This window comes from Lynx rufus, unplaced genomic scaffold (assembly GCF_022079265.1).
Source record: "Lynx rufus isolate CCGP_SWC_20201006 ecotype Redwood Valley unplaced genomic scaffold, mLynRuf1.p SCAF_2, whole genome shotgun sequence".
NCBI lineage: Eukaryota > Metazoa > Chordata > Mammalia > Carnivora > Felidae > Lynx > Lynx rufus.
This window is the reverse complement of record NW_025814834.1, coordinates 134563397-134584581: the sequence shown is the minus strand read 5'-3', so window position 1 is coordinate 134584581 and position 21185 is coordinate 134563397. Positions and strand designations below refer to the sequence as shown.

Genomic DNA, 21185 nt, shown 5'->3' with positions numbered 1-21185 from the left:
AGGTGGAATGTCTGATGGTTTTAATTTTAATATTATCTGAAGGAAATCTCCAGCATGATGTTTTTTATTTCATCTGGAGAAAGGTCAGAATACTTACTGGAAAATCTGAAATAACAAGAAAAAAATCTCTGGCAAATTTTAAGTCTACATTAAGGCGCATTTTTTTTTTCCAGGCACTGACTCTGCAGTTAGGAATTTACCATATCTAAGGAGAATTCCCTAAATAGTGGTGTAGACGGGGAACTCACCCAGCTTCAGCCAGGCTCCTGTTATGCTGAGGGGGTCACCTGCAGATGTGATAATCTCCGGCTTGAGGTCACTCAAAATTTGATAATGTTTATCCCTTTACTAAAATAAATGATCTTTAACTTTCAATGATAGTTAAAAAAATAACCTCTGTAACACTTATGAAGTATTTGGTATATATTGTGGCATTTTTACTAAAAGGAATGACCCACATTCCTCCTCATAATTAAGATTATGAATATCAGTTTTGATGGCTCTCTGAGCATCTAGGTAATTAATATATTCATGATAAGAGGTATTTTTGTAAAATTTAAATTGGCATAAGGAGGTGTTTGACTATTTGAACCGACATGCATCACACCTACATAATGCTGTATGTGTTATTTGCTGTTTTGATTAATCCCTTCATGCATAACTATTTTTGGACAATGAATTTCAAACACCTCTACCGTAAAACAGAATCTGTCACCCAGAAGACAATGATTTAAGGCGAGACTTGGATTCTCACTTCTGTCCAAATTTTGTAGGGAGGATAGCCTTGGCACCTATAATAAACTCCCATCTATGAACAGTATGCCGGTCAACAAAGCGCTCTGTTGGATTTATAAAGCCATGTTTGAACACAGGGTTGATGATTGTAACCCAGCTTCAGTTGTAATAATTATACCTTTCTCCACTAATGGAGGTTAATGTTTTATCTTTCAGCCTGTGTGACTCACGAAGAGAACAATTTATTTGGTGAAGGAATCACTATGTGCCTGTGCCAATGTCATTCTTTTAAATGAAGTGCCAGGAAACTAAGTGTAATTGCATGCATTTGGGGGAACTGTCCACATTTGGAAAAGAACTGGCTGGGCCATTAGTGGCATTTTATTCAGAGTGGAAATATTTTTTTTTTCTCCAAAGGACAAAAAGGAAAGATCTGATCAAGGGGAAAAATTTCCAAATAACCCATCCCTTAGGATTACTTTCCTCTTTTTAGGTCTAAGTAATATGCTTTCTGAAATATTGTACAAAATATAAACTATTTTGTAAGACACAATTTTGGAAATTCTAGCCTGTAAACAATTTTGCTTCTGGAGCTTTCCCTTTCGAAGTAACAGAAAAGACCATACTCACCATAGGACCAGGAGGCCCATCTTGACCTGCAGCTCCAGGGAGACCTTGCTCTCCCTATGGAAAATAAACACAATTGATTTTTTGATTAACAAAAGCATACATATTTCTTCATTTCAGTTTTGGAAACACAAAAAGAAAGCAAGAAAACATCATCTATGAATTCCATCCCATGGAGAACATCTACAAATGTTATAAGCAATTTTGAGTGTTTTTACTTTGTGTGTGCATGTCTAGATGGATACATGTATAAAAACTTCATATTGTTGAGTTCTTAGGGTTTGGTTTTCTCTTCTGCCTTTCTATGTTGGAATTCACCATGAACTTACTAAATAAATGATATCTTTAAATATTTTAAGAATATCTGACTTTAATGATTACATGACATTTACTGAATTCCTATGAGACATCCACACGATTACTTATGAAATAATGCTGTCATAAATATTTTCATTCACAATTTTTTGGAAATGAAACATTATTTTCAAAATGGCGTCTTTTAGCACAGGTGCTTACCACAGGGCCAGGGATGCCCCGAAGACCCTCTGGACCAGGCTTTCCAGCAGGTCCCTGAGGACCAACTGGGCCAGTTTTTCCAGGTGGGCCTTCAGCACCTGCTTCTCCCTGTTAGAAATAAAATGTTTGAACACATTAATAATGAGAAAAGACATCCTGTATGCTACTAAAAGAACTGAAATGGGTATTGTTCAATGTATAAGCCTTTCAAACATAATACTTGTATATCTTACCTTGGCGCCTTTTTCTCCTTGTCTTCCCTCTGCACCTGCTGCTCCAGGAGGGCCCTATAAACATAAAAGTACACGTAAAATATATATCGCATATAAGAGTAATGTAACTGAGGACTTATTCACAAATACTCCAGTTGAATTTGTAACAGATTCTAATAGGGACTGCGTATAGCTATTTAGTTTAAAATGCAATGAGAAAAATCAAAACCCTTTTATATAAAAACTTTCAGTTAGAATAGTAAACATAAATGAAGCACACATTAACAGATAATCACACATCAATGTAAGGAAACAGTAAAGATAATTTCTTTAAGAAAAGCTGATGACTTAGTTACCCTTAGTGTGTTAAATACTCAGGTATCATTTATTATGTTGTATAATTAGGAATGCATGTATCAAATTTCACTTTCATCCTTAAAGGTATTTTAAGATTGACTCCTTTTTTTTATTTTTAGGCTCCTTTCTTAATCATAGAACATCCATATGTTATGTATACATTCTTATAGGATCATGTCCAACTGAGAGCATCACATTTAAAATCTTGACTGTCAGCAGAAATTTTATTTTCATTTTCTGGGACTATGCAATTCACATAAATAAGTGGCATAAAAATAGTTATCACTTTTTAAAACCTAATATTAGAGCAAGAGCAGAAAAAAAATCTTCATTCTCCATATGTCATCCAAAAGCTTATGAGGATATTCTGGTGTTTGCCTGACTTTTGTATAGCTGCACAGATTGCTATGGAGAGATGCTAGTGACTTATCTGTTTAAAGCTATTCATAATACTCCTCCTTGACTATATAGGTATCTTTGTAAGATATCTGTCTACCCAATTCTCTTTAGTTCTTTTTTCATTAGCTTTGTGACTTTTAACAATTTATTAGCATTCCTGAACTTCATCCATAAAATATTACCAATAAAAATTCTCTTGCAATAGAATTGTTGTTAAATTTAAATGAGATAACACACGTAAAAGTATTTTTCAAGCTTTCTTGGTAGTGGTATCAAACACAGATACGGAATCTGGGGCTTAAGGGCATAAAGCCTGGACTCAGATTTCCTGACTTCAAATCCTCGTCCCGGGCACCAATTAGCCTTGTGATCTCTAGAAAGTTATTCGCCAGGTCAGTGCCTCAGTTTATTTCTCTGCAAAATGTGGATAAGGATAGGAGCTATTTCCTAGAGTCATCATAACAACTTAATGAATTGATAAAGGTAAATGGCATATAACAGTGTTTGGGACATAGAAAACACTGAACAAACATTGGCTTTCTTCTATCATTGGTAACATTAGCAAATATTATAATTATTATTATACATTAATGTATTTTACCTATACTTTTCACCATGTTGGCAACCTAAGAGTCAGGTCTAACAAAATAAGCTCTCAAAATACACTTGTTGACACCATGTCAACAAATTATTTTTTCCATGCATGCTGTTTCTAATACCTGAAAAATATAAATTCTATGTTTGCAACAACTTGTTTTAACTGGAAATTTTTGAGTTGGCTAAAAAATAATATATAAGATGATCCTGTAGTATATAATCAGATTTTGATACCTGATATTCATATTTCCTTCTTACATTTATATAGTCATCTGTGAAATATAAGACATTTCTAAACCTTGTAACAAAATGATGAGAAAAAAATCATCTATAATCATTTATATTACATGATATAACATTCAAAGAAAGTATCAAAGAAATCATCATTTTTTCAATTATAACATGACACATCTAAATTTTGTTTCTATTATATTGGATCCTCATGTCATTTTTAGTAACATCTCAAATCAACAGAAGCTGGGCACTTGGTTTGATAGCTTAATAGAAGCACAATACAAATGCTTTTGGCCTATAGAATGACCCCCTAATATACATTTTCAATTCATTCAAAGACATAGAAGATTTACAATTTTTTTATAAAACATTACTCATTAACTGAGTTTTTATCACTTAAGCATTAAGATTCAGTTTAATGTTGAAATTTTCTGCTCAAGTTCAAATATAACCACAGAAGGTTTAAAAAAGAAACTTCATGATCTCTAAGAAACTGTATTTCCTTTTCCCCCAGACTCTCTCTCTCTCGTATTCCATCAGTTACTTCAATTTTGTAATGAATTGTACTCAAAATCATCAACTGAGATTGAGGTTGGAGGTTGGGGAGAGTAGGGGAGATGGTGTTAACTGGTGAAAATAAGGTGCTGCAGGAGGAAGACTCCTCTCTTTCAGGTGCCATATTAATATGCTAATGGTGAGTACAAGCTAGTCTTTCATTCGGTCTTTTAAATTCACATTTAAAAGGAGTATCAAGCACTTCATCAAACTTGGAGCATTCTGTGAACTCATTTATCTCTGAGAGAATCAACGAATATAGCATAATTTTCTCAATATCATCATGGTAACTGTGTTGTGCCTCAACCAAAAGGTAGGAAATGTATATATTTTGAAGCAGTCTCTTGAGGCAGCAGCATTATGCTAACATTAATATATGCTTAAAACTTAAGTGTTTCTTTTTAATTTCATGCTATTTATGCAAGAGGATTTCTGTATAGAAGCATAAACTTCAAATAATTTAATGTTAAAATGTCATAAGTTATTTCGGTGTGATGTTTAAGATATTAACGTATGCAAACCAAAACAACCATAATGACTGTGATTTTGGAAATAGAAATTATGAGATTCAACTGAGCAATGGGCTTTTCCTTATTCTGTCCTTTTCCTTATTCCTTATTCTATGAAACTTCATAGAAGTTTCCCTTAAACTCGTGACATAAGGGTATGGAATTTTTCGAAGGACTGCACTGACACACATGAACATAAAGAACAGAAGATTTATAAATATCTAGCTTTGGAGAAAAGCTAGTCATCAACTGTCTAAAAATGTAACAAAAATACTGCTTTTACCACAAAGGAGAAAAGACAATCTGAGTTTGAAGAGCCTAGAGAATTTAAACACGAGTAAACTACAACACAGCCACAAAATTTTGATTCAAATAGAGTTTCTCCATCCCAAAAGGACTTCTTCCTTCTCTGAATGAACGTCTGATATCTGTCACGGTGGAAATCCATATTAAATGGATTTTCTCTGTTCTTTATCTCATTTTTCCCATTTTCATTTATTTCTTATATAATTTTTCCAGATGGCACAGAGTTTTTTTCTGTTTTGTTTTGTTTTTTTAAAGAAAAACTGGGATGAAAACACACTTTTTCTAGGGGAATATGAAGTTTCCTTTGAAAAAAATTAATAGTGCATATGGACAAATTCTTGTCTTACTTACTTCTCATATATCTGCATAAACAGATGGGCAAGGACTTAATCTAGTGAACTACTTGCTGTACTTTCATGAGTGTTCTGATTAGAAAATGCCTCCTAAAACATAATACAGTAAAACAGGCCCCAGTTAATTCTCCACCAGTAGCCATGGTTACACAGGATTTTCTTCACCATGAGAAATATACTTCCTATAAAATACACAACATAACCTCTCCCCACTATTCACATTTTACAATATTATTCTATAATTTATCTCTTCTTCCATTCATGTAAAAAATATTTAAATTGTCCTTGTGTTCCAGAAATGTACACGGAGAATACAAAAAGATAAAACAAAACACCAAAAAAAAAAAAAGACAAAAAACAAAAAAAACAAAAAACCATGAAATCCTAAGGAGTTCATGAAGTTTCATTATGAAGTTTCATTTCTGAAGATAGACACCAAAATTAACAAAGATAGTACATTATAAAATGTGCAGAGATGAGGTAGGTATATAAAAATAGGCACAATGTTGTAGTTTGACAGTAGGGAAGGCTTTCCTAAGAATCTAATCTCTGATCTGAATCTTAGTGTGGGTTAAATGTGGAAGGGATGTTTCCTTTTAACACTTTATCTTTTGACCATTCACATTCATGCATAAACACATAAGGATGGAAAGAATATATAATGAGAATATATGCACATATATAACAACATGTATGTATGTAATAAGAATATATATACTATATGGTGTATATATACAGGTTAAAGTTTTGTCTGCATTTCTGTTAATACTGGAGTCTTTAGAATTCCATTTAATGGTGCATTTTGAGCAGTTTCAAGTTATCATGTTTAAATTATTTTAGTGACCTCTAGGAGGTTTTTCAATAAAAGAGCGTGGACCCAGCTCTTGGTTTCAAACAGCTATAATGATAACTTGAGTATCAAAATTCCATGTTTTATCAACACAAACTATACAATCTTCTAGTGCCTTAAGGAAATGTACATTTATTCTCTAGTATTACAAATACATGACAGAATGTACATGTACTACAAATGACAACTTAATTTTCCTACTTGTTCAATAACTGTTAGAATGTTGTTTCTCAGTATCACTGCCACTCGTAACATTCTGGTCAATATTCTATTAGGAAGGTTTAGTATCATTTACTCATCCATCTAGAAAGTTTTAATGGCATTCAGACTGCAGGCAAAAATAGGAAGGAGATCTCAAAAATCATGTTACACTTTGTAATTACTTTCTAAGAATAACAGCCCAGTGGTTGCTGTGTGAGACATTTTTTTTTCTACCAAGTCCATGCTTCAGGGCTGTCAACAAAACAAAACAAAAGCAATAAGAATATTATTTAGAATATAGTTAGAATATAAGAAGAACAGGGAAGGTGGAAGGTTAAAAAGCACTTGGTCAATGAAGAAACAAGTGTATTCAGGAAGATGTTTAGTATAAAATAAATTTATTTCTGGCAAAGGAAAATGTTTATAAATATTGACTCAAATTTATATTGCTGAAGGAGAAAATTAAATTCTGTTCCTACTCTGTGAGAATGTGGAGTGTGAAAATCCCACTAAAGCAAAACTACCATTAGAAAACCACAGTAGTTCCAATAGCTCTGTGCCTTTGGATTACTGAAAGGGGAATGAACCTAAGAAATACATTTTGATGTTTACCACATATTTTGTTTGCAGGTAGGTCAGAAAATAGACTAAAGGAGGGATAGGAGAACACTGGATAATGACGTAAGTATTGTAAGAGGCAGGTCAACAGAAATGGTTTCACTATGAAAACAGTACAGTAGTAAGAAAAAGTTAATCTCCTATCATCCACTGGAGCCAATTTTTTTTTCAATATATGAAATTTATTGTCAAATTGTTTCCATACAACACCCAGTGCTCATCCCAACAGGTGCCCTCCTCAATACCCATCACCCACCCTCCCTCCCCCCCACCCCCCATCAACCCTCAATTTGTTCTCAGTTTTTAAGAGTCTTTTATGCTTTTGGAGCCAATATTTTGAACAAGATCTATTTATTTACATTTTGCTGTAGTGTTTTGTTAAAATCCTGCCATGGTTCCAAATCAGAGAAGTTTGACGGTGTCAAGCAAGCTAACATTACATACTGATTCCTGGGCTCTTTCTATTGATAGTTGCATTCAGATTTTTGCAATGTTTTTAACTAGCAATGGACTTTGGCGTCTCATATCCCTGTAGTTGAAGTTCAGGGTTCCATCAGTCTTTTACAACAGACTGCATTTGTACAGAGGGGAGACCTAAGCACAGGGAAGTGGGAAACTACTGTCTATTGTGACTGATTAAATCTGTCACTAAAGTGTGTTCCATTTAAATAAGTATTTTGACAAATGTAAGAAATTACCCTATTCTCTAAGACTTATATTTTTTCAGCATCATTATAATATGCTGTCTACAGCTTAAGAATATTATGTTTATACACATAGTAGATGAGTGGATGTTTCAAATAAAGAATTTTATTTTTTAAAAATGTTTATTTATCTATTGAGAGAGAGAGAAAGGGTACATGCATGTGCACGTGTGAGCAAGTGGGCAAGGGCAGAAAGAGAGAGGGAGAGAGACAACACCAAGCAGGCTCTGCACTGTCAGACGCCAGGCTCAATCTCATGAAATGTGAGATCATGACCTGATCTGAAATCAAGAGTAGTATACTTAACCAACTGAGCCACCCAGGTGCCCCTCAAATAACAAATTTTAAAAACTTACTCTTTTTCCAGGAGGACCTGGTGGGCCAGCCTCACCAGATGGGCCAGGTGGACCCTATAAAATGTGAAAAATAGCTTTTAATTGGGCATTGTTTTATGGTCCACAGCATTGTTTTCTAAATCTGGACCGAATCCAAACTTCTTTCTTCATCTCCCCACATCTATCTTTCCCGGATAATCTCAGCCGTATTTCAGATTCCTAAACTTCCTCTAGATATCTATAATTAGAGCTAGTAAATTCAGATGGAAAACTTTTTCATAGCTGGAAGAAAGTGACTCAAATTCTCTCTTCTTAAAACTGTGCTCTTTTTAAAAACTGCTAAGTTATATCTGACAAGCAGCCAGTAGCCATACTAATTAATTGAATCATATGATTAATAACTCTTCTCATATCACATGCATTTGTGAAACCATAAAACTGTTACTTCTTAATTTCTTCTTGTACAAAACCAGCATTCTTATGCCAAGGAGTACTCAGCATGTTGGGCTATGATCTGCAAGTCTTATCTACACAGAATAAGCCTACAAATATCCAGTGGGGATGGCTCTGGAGACAAAACTATGTTAGGGGTGTGATTTGTCTTTGGCTCCTATTTAATTTAGTGCCTTCCTTTACCTCTTCCCTAAATACCCATATGTGGCCAAAGCCCCTGTTGAGTTATTCTCAAAGTAAAACAAAATAATAGTGATAGTCCAATACAATGCGGAGTTCATTTAGGTTAGAAATTGAAGTGCAATCATGCTAATGATAGGCTGATAACATGGCTGTCTTCATTTAAGCCTTATTTGTGTTTTTAAAATAACTTTTTATTTAACACAAATGGATAGATACTGAATTTGACATAATACAACAAAATCATTAGTATGGCACCACTACATTTTTTATTATGAAGGTTGCTTATATTTCTTAAATCACATCGAGTAAGAAACTCCACGTAAGTTTGAACTGAAATTCAATGATAACTGACACTTCTTTCAGAAAAATGTGTACCCACCTAGCTATGCTTTTGAAAGTTTGATTACTTCTTTAAAATGTCTTGAGACTGTGTAAAGAGTAAATAAAAACAGTGTGCTTAATTACCGGTTGACCAGGATCTCCGTCTTCACCCTTGTCACCACCAACACCATCTTGACCCTATATTGGGCAATAGAAAGTGAACACAGATATTTCTCACTATGAATTTGCTTTTATTAGAAAAAAAGGGTGTGATATCCTATCTGAATCCCTGAGATAAATGATTACTAAAGGGACAAAAGAAGTATTACTAAATTCTTTCAATTGTATTTTAAGGATTGTGGTATCTCTCACTCTTTCAACAAAGATTTGTGAAACTGCTACCACATCAAGTTTAAAATACAGTGTGTTGTTAATACAAGAAAAGAAGAGGATGGAATTAGTGTAGAAGGCCAGTGGATCTGTTCACCATGAACAAATACGGCAGTTTGAGACAGTATTTGCACCAGAGGAGACACAGAAATAAAAGCAAAGATGCTGCAACTTTGAAATAAGAGTAATGTTGCTACTCAGATAATCAGTTCATACAATGCAGCAAAGTCTGGAAAACTAACCCAAATGAAGAAAATAATCATGCAACAGAGGTCTAAATGTCTTCAACTATACGGATTTTATAGCTGCAGTTTACATTTTCTTTTCCTTTCTATTTTTGGGGGGTCCAATTAAGTAATCAAGAATGTAATTATTAACAACCAAGACACGGGTAACCTCCCCATCAAAATAATTCCTTTATTTTCCCATGATACTTACTGCAGGGCCAGGTTCTCCAGGAGGACCAGGATCTCCGGGAAAACCAACAGGACCCTAGAGGGATGTTTTTAAGAGAAAGAAGATAAATAAAAATATTTTTCATAAAGTCACAATATTCTGATGTTTAAGAGCTAAGTCATGGTAAAACCGTATGAGAGGATTTCCCTTCTTCCACTAGAAAATGTTCAAAAATGAAATTTAATCGAGAATGCTTATGCATATATGAAATAAGGAAAAGTCAGCTTCACCAGCTATGGGGCAGAGTTTCATGATTTCTAATCTTTCTATGAAAAACTCCTAAGTGGCTTTGACATAGGCTCTACCTGAAAGGGACCAAGCTCACTTACCGGGTTACCCTTAGGGCCATCGTCACCTGGTGGTCCCTTAGCACCAGGAGGTCCAGCAGCACCAGGTGCACCAGCTTCTCCTTTCTCTCCTCTTTCTCCTTTGGGGCCCTACAACAATGTAAGAAAAAGAATGATTACCTTATAAGCTTTAAATCAGGATTTCTTAGTTTCAGCCCATTGGGTCAGATAATTCTGCTGCTGGGGGGCTGTCCTGTGCACTGCAAAATGTTTAACAGCATCCCTGGTCTCTACTAATTTGATGCCGGTGTGTGACATCAAGTGTGACATTCCTCCTAGTGTGAACCAAAAATGTCTCCAGACATTGCCAAAATGTTTCCTAGGGGTCAAATTCACTCCAGGTTTAAACCAATCCAAATGAGAATTAATACAATCCTACTACAATTCATAAATGTGGGTTTGATGTAGCAGTGTTTGTGTCCTTCGTGGACAGCCCCCTCCCCCAAATTGTATAAACAGCTTATAGTTTTAATGTTCTAACTTATGCAAATGTCATTTTCTTTCAATTTCTATGTAAATCAAAATATGCGCCGGGTATGCAAGATTATTAAACAAATAGGCTCTGCATTTGTGATTGTTTGTAATGAGTTGGAAAAGAAAAGTAAATAACTGAGTTACAGGTAGGAGTTAAGTCACATGTTTAAAATACTCTAAAAGGGGGATGCCTGTGTGACTCAGTCAGTTAAGTGTCTGACTTTGGCTCAGGTCATGATCTTTCGGTTTGTGGGTTCAAGATCTGTATTGGGCTCTCAGAGAGCCTGCTTCAGAAATTCTGTCCCACTCTCTCTCTCCCTCAAAAATAAATAAGCATTTAAAAAATAAAATAAAATAAAATACTCGAAAAGGAATTCCCAAACTGTTACCATCCCATGTGACAAGAGGCCAGCACTTACGCCTGTGCCTGCTTCCCCAGGGGGTCCTGGGTTCCCTGCTTCTCCAGGCTCACCCTATAAAGAAGAGAGGAAATGAGCTTCAAAACACAGAAATGATATTTTTATGCTTGTAAAACTGCTTTCAATGATGGCCACGACATTTTAGACTAGACCTTAATTCAGTATATTGTTTAAAAGTCAGTAGAAGACTTTAAGAAGGAACTTTTCTTATTACTGACCTCAGTATTTTTATTTCTCAAGTGAGGAGACAGAAGTGGGTGTCTCAGCAAGTAGTTAATAGAGCATTAACCCAAGTTACCACCAAACCACACAAAACAGACATCTGCATGTTTCCTAACCAATTTTATATTGTGCTTTTGTGCTGCATCAATATTCATATTATAATTTAGTTTATTGATTAAATAACTTTCATTTTTACTCTGTTAATTTGCTTTATCTTTACAATAACAAAAAAGCAAATCAGTTGGTAGTATACTGATTCTATATTCTATAAAATATATTTAATAGAGATCTGAGATCATAGAAAAGTACTGTACTTATAAGATACACAAAGATACTTAGATACTAATTAAAACTCCTCTTGAGGATATAAATATTATAAATTTGTTCACTTTTATGATCTCCTTGTATAAATATAGATGGCTAGAGGTGCCTGGGTGGCTCAGTCCGTTGAGCATCTGCCTCTCGATTTTGGCCCAGGTTATGATCTCACAGTCATGGGACTGAGTACCACATCAGGCTCTGTGCTGACAACACAGAGCTTGCTTGGGATTCTCTCTCTCCCTCTCTCTGCTCCTCCCCTGCTTGCTCTCTTTTTCTCAAAAATAAGTAAACAAACATTTAAAAAAGTATGGATGGCTATTTCCTAGCTTAGCAGGCTAATAAATAAACCTCCTAGACTAGCATGTTTTAGTTATAAAAGTCTATTACTAATTTTCTACACCTAGAAAATTATTGTATCCAATTAATATTCCCAGTGAAATAATGTTTCTACATCATTTTTACATGATGTTTTATAATAATGCTGTATTCCTACACAAAATCAGTGGAACTAGAAATTCTGAAGTGGAAATAGTTTTAAATTTAAAAAAATGTGAGGTCTGAATTTCCTTTAACTTTCAACTCTGCTCTTTCCAGTAATACTGGTATAAACCCATTGCTCCTAAATTTGGTTTGAAATGCATTATATTAAATATAAACATAACTCCAGGGGAAAGACTGTTTGGTGTACATAATTCCTTATTCTTTGAGAATATGCACATATTTTAATTTCTTGAATTATTTGCATCATGATGGAAATATCAAGTATTTTCTAGGAATTTATTAGTAATACTAGTGTGTGTAAATTATTTTCTCTCTCAAGAGGAGTAGCAAATACCTATTATTTTAGATAAACCTTACAAGAAAAATATTACATTTACATTATTTAAAAAGCAATGAATATAAGCAAAATATAAAAAGTGTGACTAAAAATATGTAGTTATTTCCCATCTAGTTCCAACTTTGGTGATATCACCATGCATAAGAAGATGTTTGTATTTGGTCAATAGATGACCTGTATTTTTCCCCAGCTTTACTTAGATATAAATAACAAATAAGAATTGTATATATTCATAGTGTACAATTTGGTGTTTTGATATACGTGTACATTGTGAAATAATCTATCTCGGGTGGATGGAATGATATATAAGTAATAGTTTTATGACCCATGATTCATAGCTCTGAAATAAAACTTAAGCAGTTTGTCATTCAAATCAACTATAAAATGTCCATATTAAATGCTTTAAATTTTAAATATACACAATATACTGCATGATCTCACTTATACCTGGAATTTAAGATAGCCAAACTCATACAAGCAGAGAGTAGAATGCTCATCACCAGAGGCTGTGGTGTGGGGTGGATGGGGAAACGTTGGTCATAGGTTACAGACTTTCAGATACACAAGATGAATGGGTTCTGGAGATCTAATACACAGCATTGTGAATATAATTAACAACACTGTATTGTATGCTTGACATTTGTTAAGAGAATACACTTAAGTGTTCTCATGCCACATTCAAAAAAGGTAATTATGTGAGGTAATGAATATATTAATTAGCTTGGCGTGTGGGGATTATTTCACAATGTACATATATATCAAAACACCAAATTTTACACTATAAATATGTACAATTCTTATTTGTTATTTATACCTCAGTAAAGCTGGGGGAAAATGCAGGTCATCTATTGACAGGGTACAAAACATCTTCTTATGCATGGTGATATCACAAAAGTTGGAACAAGAGGGGAAATAAGTACATTTTTCATGTCACACTCCGTATATTTTGTTGTTCCGCTTTAATCTTTGTCCAGTGTAAAGTTAAACAAAAGTAGATTCTGTAAGGATGGTTCCATTTTACTGAAGGAAATGATAGGTGGTAAAGAGATGGATTTAAAATAATGATCGAAATTTAAAGACAAGTTTTTACTACAAAGTCTCTTCACTTTGAGAATAATGCATTAATATTCATTTGCCCAAAATACATTTGAAAACCACCTTTGTGTATATTAGAGCCAGTATGCATAATATAAATAGCCAGTACTTAAGATAAAATTAATATTATCTAAAATGTACCATATTAAATCTTTTGAAAGGGGATGGGACAAAATTACAGGTAGCAAAATAAAATATTGCAACAAACCATATTATATAAATTGAATCTGCATTTCTGGCATCAACAAACCTACACCATATTTATTCTGAAAAATAATAATTGATATACAATTATATATATCCTGTGAAGAACAATGCATATGAAGGAGGTTCTAGATTATAAATTTATTATTACTTATGTAACATTTTACCCCTTTGAAACACTTATTCAGGTTAAAATTCCCTTCAGAAGGAACAACAAATTATAATCTAGTCACAAAGTACACATTAAATATTAAGGTAATATCTTTGTTAGGTAATATTTCCTTGTTTTGAGGAGATCATTGAAGTGCAAATCCATCTATAGCAAATATTACATTACATGGAAAACACATTAAACATATTTAAGCAAATTGGAGCATGACTCAGGATATTAGTTTTCTTTTCTCTCTTTTTTTATTGAATTAGTGATAGGGAATAAATTTTCCAAAATAGAAATGGGGAGGCATACAGCCAGAATCAAAGCTGATATCGGAAATCTGTAATCTATAGCAAACTATATTACCCTAGATTCTGAAGAAAAATTATAATTAGAATTTTATTTCTATCATGCCACAGAAAAACAATTTTAATAGAAAAAAATTAAAACTCTTTTTTAGTGTAACAACGTTAGATCAGGTACATTTTAATTATAAGAGGTTAAAGCACTATCTTGGTTCACTGTATCATTCTCTTAAGACTCCAAGATAGACAAGTGTTACCAGATAGTTTTGAAACAAACAGCTTGGCCAAACTCCAAACTTTTGGCATCCATGTTTGTCACCAAAAGTAACATGAGATAAAATCATAGAAGTAACTGAAGTATTTAAACCTGTTCCTACTGTACCCACAAGTTTGAGGAAACCAGTAAGATAAACTGAAAAGGCTATTAAATTTAGAATTAATTTATTTAGAATTATTTCAGAATTTTCTATGTGGACAAAACTAAAACAAGAAAGTACTTGTTACAACTATCTAGTCAACATTAAAGCCAAGGGAAGAGGGGCGCCTGGGTGGCTCAGTCGGTTGAGAGCCAGACTTCAGCTCACGTCATGATCTCCCAGTTCGTGGGTTTGAGCCCCGCATGGGGCTCTGTGCTGACAGCTCAGAGCCTGGACTCTGCTTCAGATTCTGTGTCTCCCTCTCTCTCTGACCCTCCCCTGCTCATGCTCTGTCTCTCTCTCTCTCTCAAAAAATAAGTAAACATAAAAGCCAAGGGAAGAAAGGGGAAAGGTGTGAGTCTGTCTTCATCTGTCTCACACAGTTTTACCCTCAGAGGCCTCTTGCCTTTGCTGCTAATTCTTCCCATGACAACTGCACTCAATGAAAAATGTGCTTTAAATTTTACCTCAACTCACACTTTTTCAGCACAAAACATTAAATTTAAAAATATAAATGGTCAGTAAAAAAACTACTCTGTTTATGCAGTAAGAATTAGATAATTTTCAAATGCTTCTAATTTCGTAATGAAGAAAGTATTTGAATAGTTGATAATATAGGATTAATTATAATCAAAATGGTAGAATGTGAGTGTTCAGTAAATATAAACATCAAAATACCACATTCTGATCTTATTGCATTTTTTCTGAGGGATAAATCTTTTAATTAACATAAAGTAATTTAAGTCAAAAATCTTTAAGACCAAACAACAGAATCATTTTTAGGATATGTCTATACTTCTGATATCACTTAATAACTATAAAATTCAGGAAATACATTTTTTTCACCATATAATATTTTATGGTATGAAATGCAATTTTCATCCCTCAAAACTGGCAAATAATTTATATTTTTAAATAAAGCAAATACCAATGTCAATTTTCTTAAAAATTGTATTAAGAAATGAGCATGGGTGCATAAATAAGAAATCAGAGAATCATTTGACATTTTCATAAAAAGAAAGTTGTTTTAAGTGAAATCATTTTCAGGAGAAAACGAAGTTATTCTGAGCCCAGATGTTATGGCACATGCCAAGTATTTTGAAAAGTGCCAAAGGCAGGTCATATTATTAGTAATGAAAATATAACTCCAAACATGACAAAATGAATGATTAATTCTTTTGTGATTCAAAGGATTCTTTTTTCCTGTTTAAGTCAGTCACATCAACCAATCTCTTCTTTTTGAAAGTGCTACTTAGAGACATTTAGTCTAGTCAGACATACATGGGAGTAAATCCTGACTTAGTTTCTAAGGACAAAACCTTGATGCAATTATTGAAATTCTCTAAACTTCAACTGTCTCAGCTTAAAAATGTGGATAATAATAATACCATCATCAGAGGTGATTGTGTAGATTAAAGGAAATAATCTATGTATATTGCTCAACACAATATCTGGAAATAAAAATCATGATATCTCAAAATCATATTTAACTAATATTTATATGAATAATTTAACTAATAATATGAATAATTTAACTACTAGAGTGGATGGGCTGTGATTCATATAACTATGTATAAAATACTTAAAAAGAGTACTATTAGATGCGCTTAAAATATTAGCCAATTTCATCAAAGTTCTTAATTCTTGCTGTTTCAAAGTGTCTATCACTACATTTCTTACCTTTTCTCCAACACCACCAACTGAACCAATGGATCCTGGGGGTCCTTGTGGTCCCTGCAGTGGAGGAAAAGGAATACAGTTATCCTTATTCCTGTAATAAAATAACATATTCATAGATATATATCTAGTAGTTCTCAAAGAGGGAGAAGGATATGCAAGATTATTCTAAGACATTTAAACAATGGGACAAAATGATGCTCTTTATTGAGTTACCAAATTTACTAGATAGCAAATAACTGAATTATATTATATGGGTTTTTAATTTCACCAGAATTTTGAATATATGACAGAAGACTTTCCAACTCTAGTCATACTGGCTGATACTCAGATCATAATGTCAATCTTTTTCCCATTGAATAGGTCAGATTTAGAGGATAGCTTGTAGATTTGGGGAGTGCATCTAAGTATGACTCTGGTTAAAAATTATGTAATCCAGGGGTGCTTGTGTGGCTCATTCAGTTAAGCATCTGACTCTTGATTTCAGCTCAGATCATGATCTCATGTTTTGTGAGATTGAGCCCCACATCAGGCTCTGTGTGAAAGCATAGAGCCTGCTTGGGATCCTCTTCTCCCTCTCTCTGCCCCTCCTCTGCTCGTGCTCTCTCTCTCTCTCAAAATAAATAAACTTAAAAAAAAAAGAATTATGCAATCCATGCAAAAACCAATCTGAGCCATCTCTTAGCCTTTATATCATCTCTTAGTCTTTATATTACTTAAAGGGAATTAAAACCCAAAAGCTCTTTTAGTACATCTGCTCTTTGTCTATTTTATCCAGTTCTGGCCTGCCCGAATTGCAACCAGGCATGACAGAAGAGCAACTAAAAACAAGAATAAATGATTTTTTCATTGTGAAAAGGTGAAACCAGAAGAGAGTTTTCAAAATCTAGAAATTTTGTAATGGTAACAATAAGATAAGTATAGCATTGCATTTCAAATCCTGTAATATTGGAAGAGTGGTTCAATTATGAAGCAAGCAAGAGAGCAGGGGGGAGACTGTCTTTATACAATTGAGAGAAAATATTTTACATGGTAAGAGGTGCACATATTATGCACATAATTCTCTAACATATTTTATAATGAATGTGAACTTGGAAATTCTTTTATACTTGTTTTGACTAATTCCCTACAAAGCCTGTTTATTTTTCTGTAAAATGAAATGTAGTGAGTAGATTATTTTTGAGCTCTTGTTCACTTAAATATTTATCAATAGTGCAATCATCTCCATTATGTCTTAGATACCATCCGCCATTAAATAATACTGACAATTATGTAAGTTCAAAATAATGAACATATATTTCACAGTTCTTACATCAGCTCCATTGGGACCTTGAGGGCCTCTTGGGCCTGGAGGACCAGGTGGACCCTGTAAGAGATGAATATTAAGGTTTATTAGTGTCAAACCCAAATGCATTTCTGATATTTTCATTTTGTGACCAAGAAGTTTCACGCTCCAAAATCATAATCAGTGGACCATAGCAGGGTTATAAGTCATTCTTGATGGATACAACATCATGTTAGCAAATGATTCTCTACACAAAGCTATGGGGAAATTCAGACTGCAGGCAAGTGATATGGTTAAAAATTTGAAAATTAGGCTATTGCTACTATCTGGTACAATTAATTCATAATGGAACAGAAATAAGTTATACTAGAATATGCTACAATGCTAGATTTAAAAAGGAACATAAATTTGGAATAGAAATGGTGCTTGAGTAGATCTAAAATTTATTAATTCTACAAAAGTATTTTTTATTTGTATATTTTGTTTTTTTATGTCAGCTCTCATGTTCTATATGTTAGAAGTGAAATAAGATTAACTACTTAGTTGTCTTCCTAAGATAAATGTTCTTTCCCCTGGCTGTGCATTAAAATTACCTCAGGACTACTTTTTACAAAATACTGATGGCCAGAACCCCTTACCCTCAAGGTTGTGATTAAATTAGTCTGTAGTGAATACCAGGGCATTAGTGTTATTTCTAAAGGTCACAGTTTATTTTAATGTCATTGTTGGAAACTTTCTTACTACTAGCTTTTACTAATATGTCAGAGAGAAATGTATTAATGATTCAGGGAACCACAGCAGTCATACCTAGAAAGGAGTTTTCTATGTATCTGATGCTGCTTAAAGAGTATTAGTCAGTTATGTGAGTCAGCAATGTTTATTATGTTCACTGTTTTTAAGTTCATTGTGATGAAAAGAATTATTTCTTTTTTGAAGAAAATAACATCTAAAATGAAAGTATAAAAATATCAAAATACGTATTCTGATGGAACTAAGAACTGGGGGCAATGTTTATTGAAAGGAAGGAACACTTAAAAATACATTCATTACATTTCATTATAGATTTCAATGACCTTGGGTTAATTGTTTCCTTATCCAAGGTAATGCTTAATAAACAAATATATGTATTTCAAAATTTCAGTTAACTCTTAGATTTATACTTAGAGCAGAAAACCAGAATCGATAAATGCAAATTATTTTGTCATAGCATTCTAATTCAAATAGGATTCCTTACTAAATTAAGAATTTGATTAAAAGTACAAATATTTAATACTATGTTAACATTTGCTACTTATCCAAATGAAGGGTGACTATTATCTATTCTTTACCTGGTCCACTTCAAAGTCTGGAGCTAAAGACTAATAAATAACTGAAGTTTGGCAGTTTATATACACCTCAATAATCCATACACTTAGAAAAAAATATATATGCAACAATATATCAACCACTGAATGCTGTATGTTTATAAAACATTAGTCCAAAGTGAGAAAGAGAAAAGAACGCGATATGTGATGAAAGAAACTTCAATGGTCACAGATACAGATTGGGCAGGGAAAGGAGAAGGCATCAATCTGAAAAGTTATGGCTTTTAGGACTATTTTGTTCAGATTACTAACCCTTAAAGATATTAGTAATGTGAAAATTCACAATATCCATAATATCCTATAAGATATAAACTTACCATGGGACCAACATCCCCATTTTCACCTTTTTCACCAGGTGGGCCCGGCAGACCCTAAGAAAATATAATAAAAAAACAATAAACGTCACTCATGTATTTAAAAAGAAACTTTTGGCCAATTTCTAACATAAGAACATGAAATTAAGATTTAGAAGTTATCATGTGTCAAAATACTTGAAACGCAAGTATTAACTACATATAATAAAATCTTATATGTACATTTACAAATAAAATTCATGCTTTCTATAATATTATACTGTTTGATTTTAGTTACAAGAATGAATATATCATTTAACTTGGGAATTTATGGATGCTTAATCATTTGCTCCATCTTTTATGAGCATATACACATGTATGCAAGGCTGCCATTGCAAAGATTTTCTGAAAAAATCTTGTCCCAAATTATTTTAGAACATCCTATCCAGGTGAGGTTTTATAGTTGGGTACTAATGTGACAAAACTCTTTTGAAAATAAAACTTCCAATACATTTCCAGGATTATAAATATCTTCTGAATTTTTAACCTTGTTACTTTCACTTCTAGTCCTAAAAAACTACCAGGTCATAAAACCTGCTGTATTGCATTTCCTTTATTCTCTCAAATTCATTTCCTTGATATGCAATAGCAGTGTCACTGCCTTAGGAAGGGTTCTGTGTTGCTGAATAAACTCACAGGGCAGGTTACACTCAAATTTCACCTATGTCTTTATGGGAAAATTATTTTATTTCCTCTTGGTCTTCCTAACTAGTTCTTCCATGCAGAACTGTTCATATTTCCTGTTTCATATCTCAACCATATATTGCACATACTTGAATTGTATACTTAAAAACACAATGATGTCACTTGTTTATATACTTACAATTATAAGCTACTTTGCAGTAATTATCAATATTTTATCTCTAGCAATTAGCAGAGGACCAGGCAAAAGTAGGAGTTCATGAAATTGTTGAACTAATGATGAATGAATGAATTCTAAGAAAATAAATCAACAGGAAAAGCTACATGTAATAAAGTGTTGATTGTAACAGTAGCTAAGACTATTAAGATTCTCAATTATTCTAAATGTTTAATCATAGAAAACATAGCTAAATAAGTTTTGTTATATAAGATATTGGGATATTATAGGGCTATTAATATGTTACTAATACTCTAAATATGAATGATATATACTAAGTAATAAAACACAAATATAAATAAATATGCATAGTGTAAATTTACCTGTGAAATATGTGTTTAAAATAGGCATGATAATTATTGGACAGAAATAGTAAAAGTGGCAACAGTTTTTAATATGGTAGGATTATGGATTGTTCTAATTTTTTAATGTTTTTAGTATTATTGCCATTATTTATTTACAACTTACACACTCTATATGCTTTATTTTTAATACTTGTAAAATAGTATTTCAGACATAATCTATGTAAGAAATAAAAATGCACAATACAAAGTTCTAAATCTCTGCTGGTATTTTAGTCACTTATTAACTTGGCACTACACTGCAGTGGCTGCAAATTATTTGACTGTGACCCACAGTAATAAATACATTTCACTTATTACCCCCTAAATGTGCATGTGCAAAATAGCTGAAAGATGAGTTTCAAAGAGTAATACCCTTAATGCATAGATGATGGTGATCTCTGATATTTTTAATCTGTTTTACCTTATCCTGTTATATTTCATTTTTTTAATGCTGGTAATAACACACTATACGGTTTTTGTGACCTACTAATTCCACATGACTCTCAGTTTGGAGAGCGAGTGCTTTACTGAGTATATTTGTAAACCTTTTTTAATGTGGCATGTATTTATCTTTATGACAAAATCTTAGTTACGGAT

General features: G+C 33.1%; 1 protein-coding gene across 3 annotated transcripts in view; it reads right to left on the bottom strand.

Moving 5' to 3' along the window:
• COL11A1 (collagen type XI alpha 1 chain) overlaps window positions 1-21185 on the bottom strand; it is a 222906-nt gene that overhangs the window by 19647 nt on the left and 182074 nt on the right. For all 3 annotated transcript variants that reach the window (XM_047084158.1, XM_047084157.1, XM_047084159.1), the window contains 11 exons: window positions 19350-19403; window positions 17696-17749; window positions 16387-16440; window positions 11152-11205; window positions 10241-10348; window positions 9894-9947; window positions 9210-9263; window positions 8130-8183; window positions 2112-2165; window positions 1879-1986; window positions 1366-1419 (listed from right to left, as the gene is read on the bottom strand). In XM_047084158.1, coding sequence (XP_046940114.1) covers window positions 1366-1419; window positions 1879-1986; window positions 2112-2165; window positions 8130-8183; window positions 9210-9263; window positions 9894-9947; window positions 10241-10348; window positions 11152-11205; window positions 16387-16440; window positions 17696-17749; window positions 19350-19403 — 702 coding nt within the window. The remainder of the gene's footprint in view (window positions 1-1365; window positions 1420-1878; window positions 1987-2111; window positions 2166-8129; window positions 8184-9209; window positions 9264-9893; window positions 9948-10240; window positions 10349-11151; window positions 11206-16386; window positions 16441-17695; window positions 17750-19349; window positions 19404-21185) is intronic.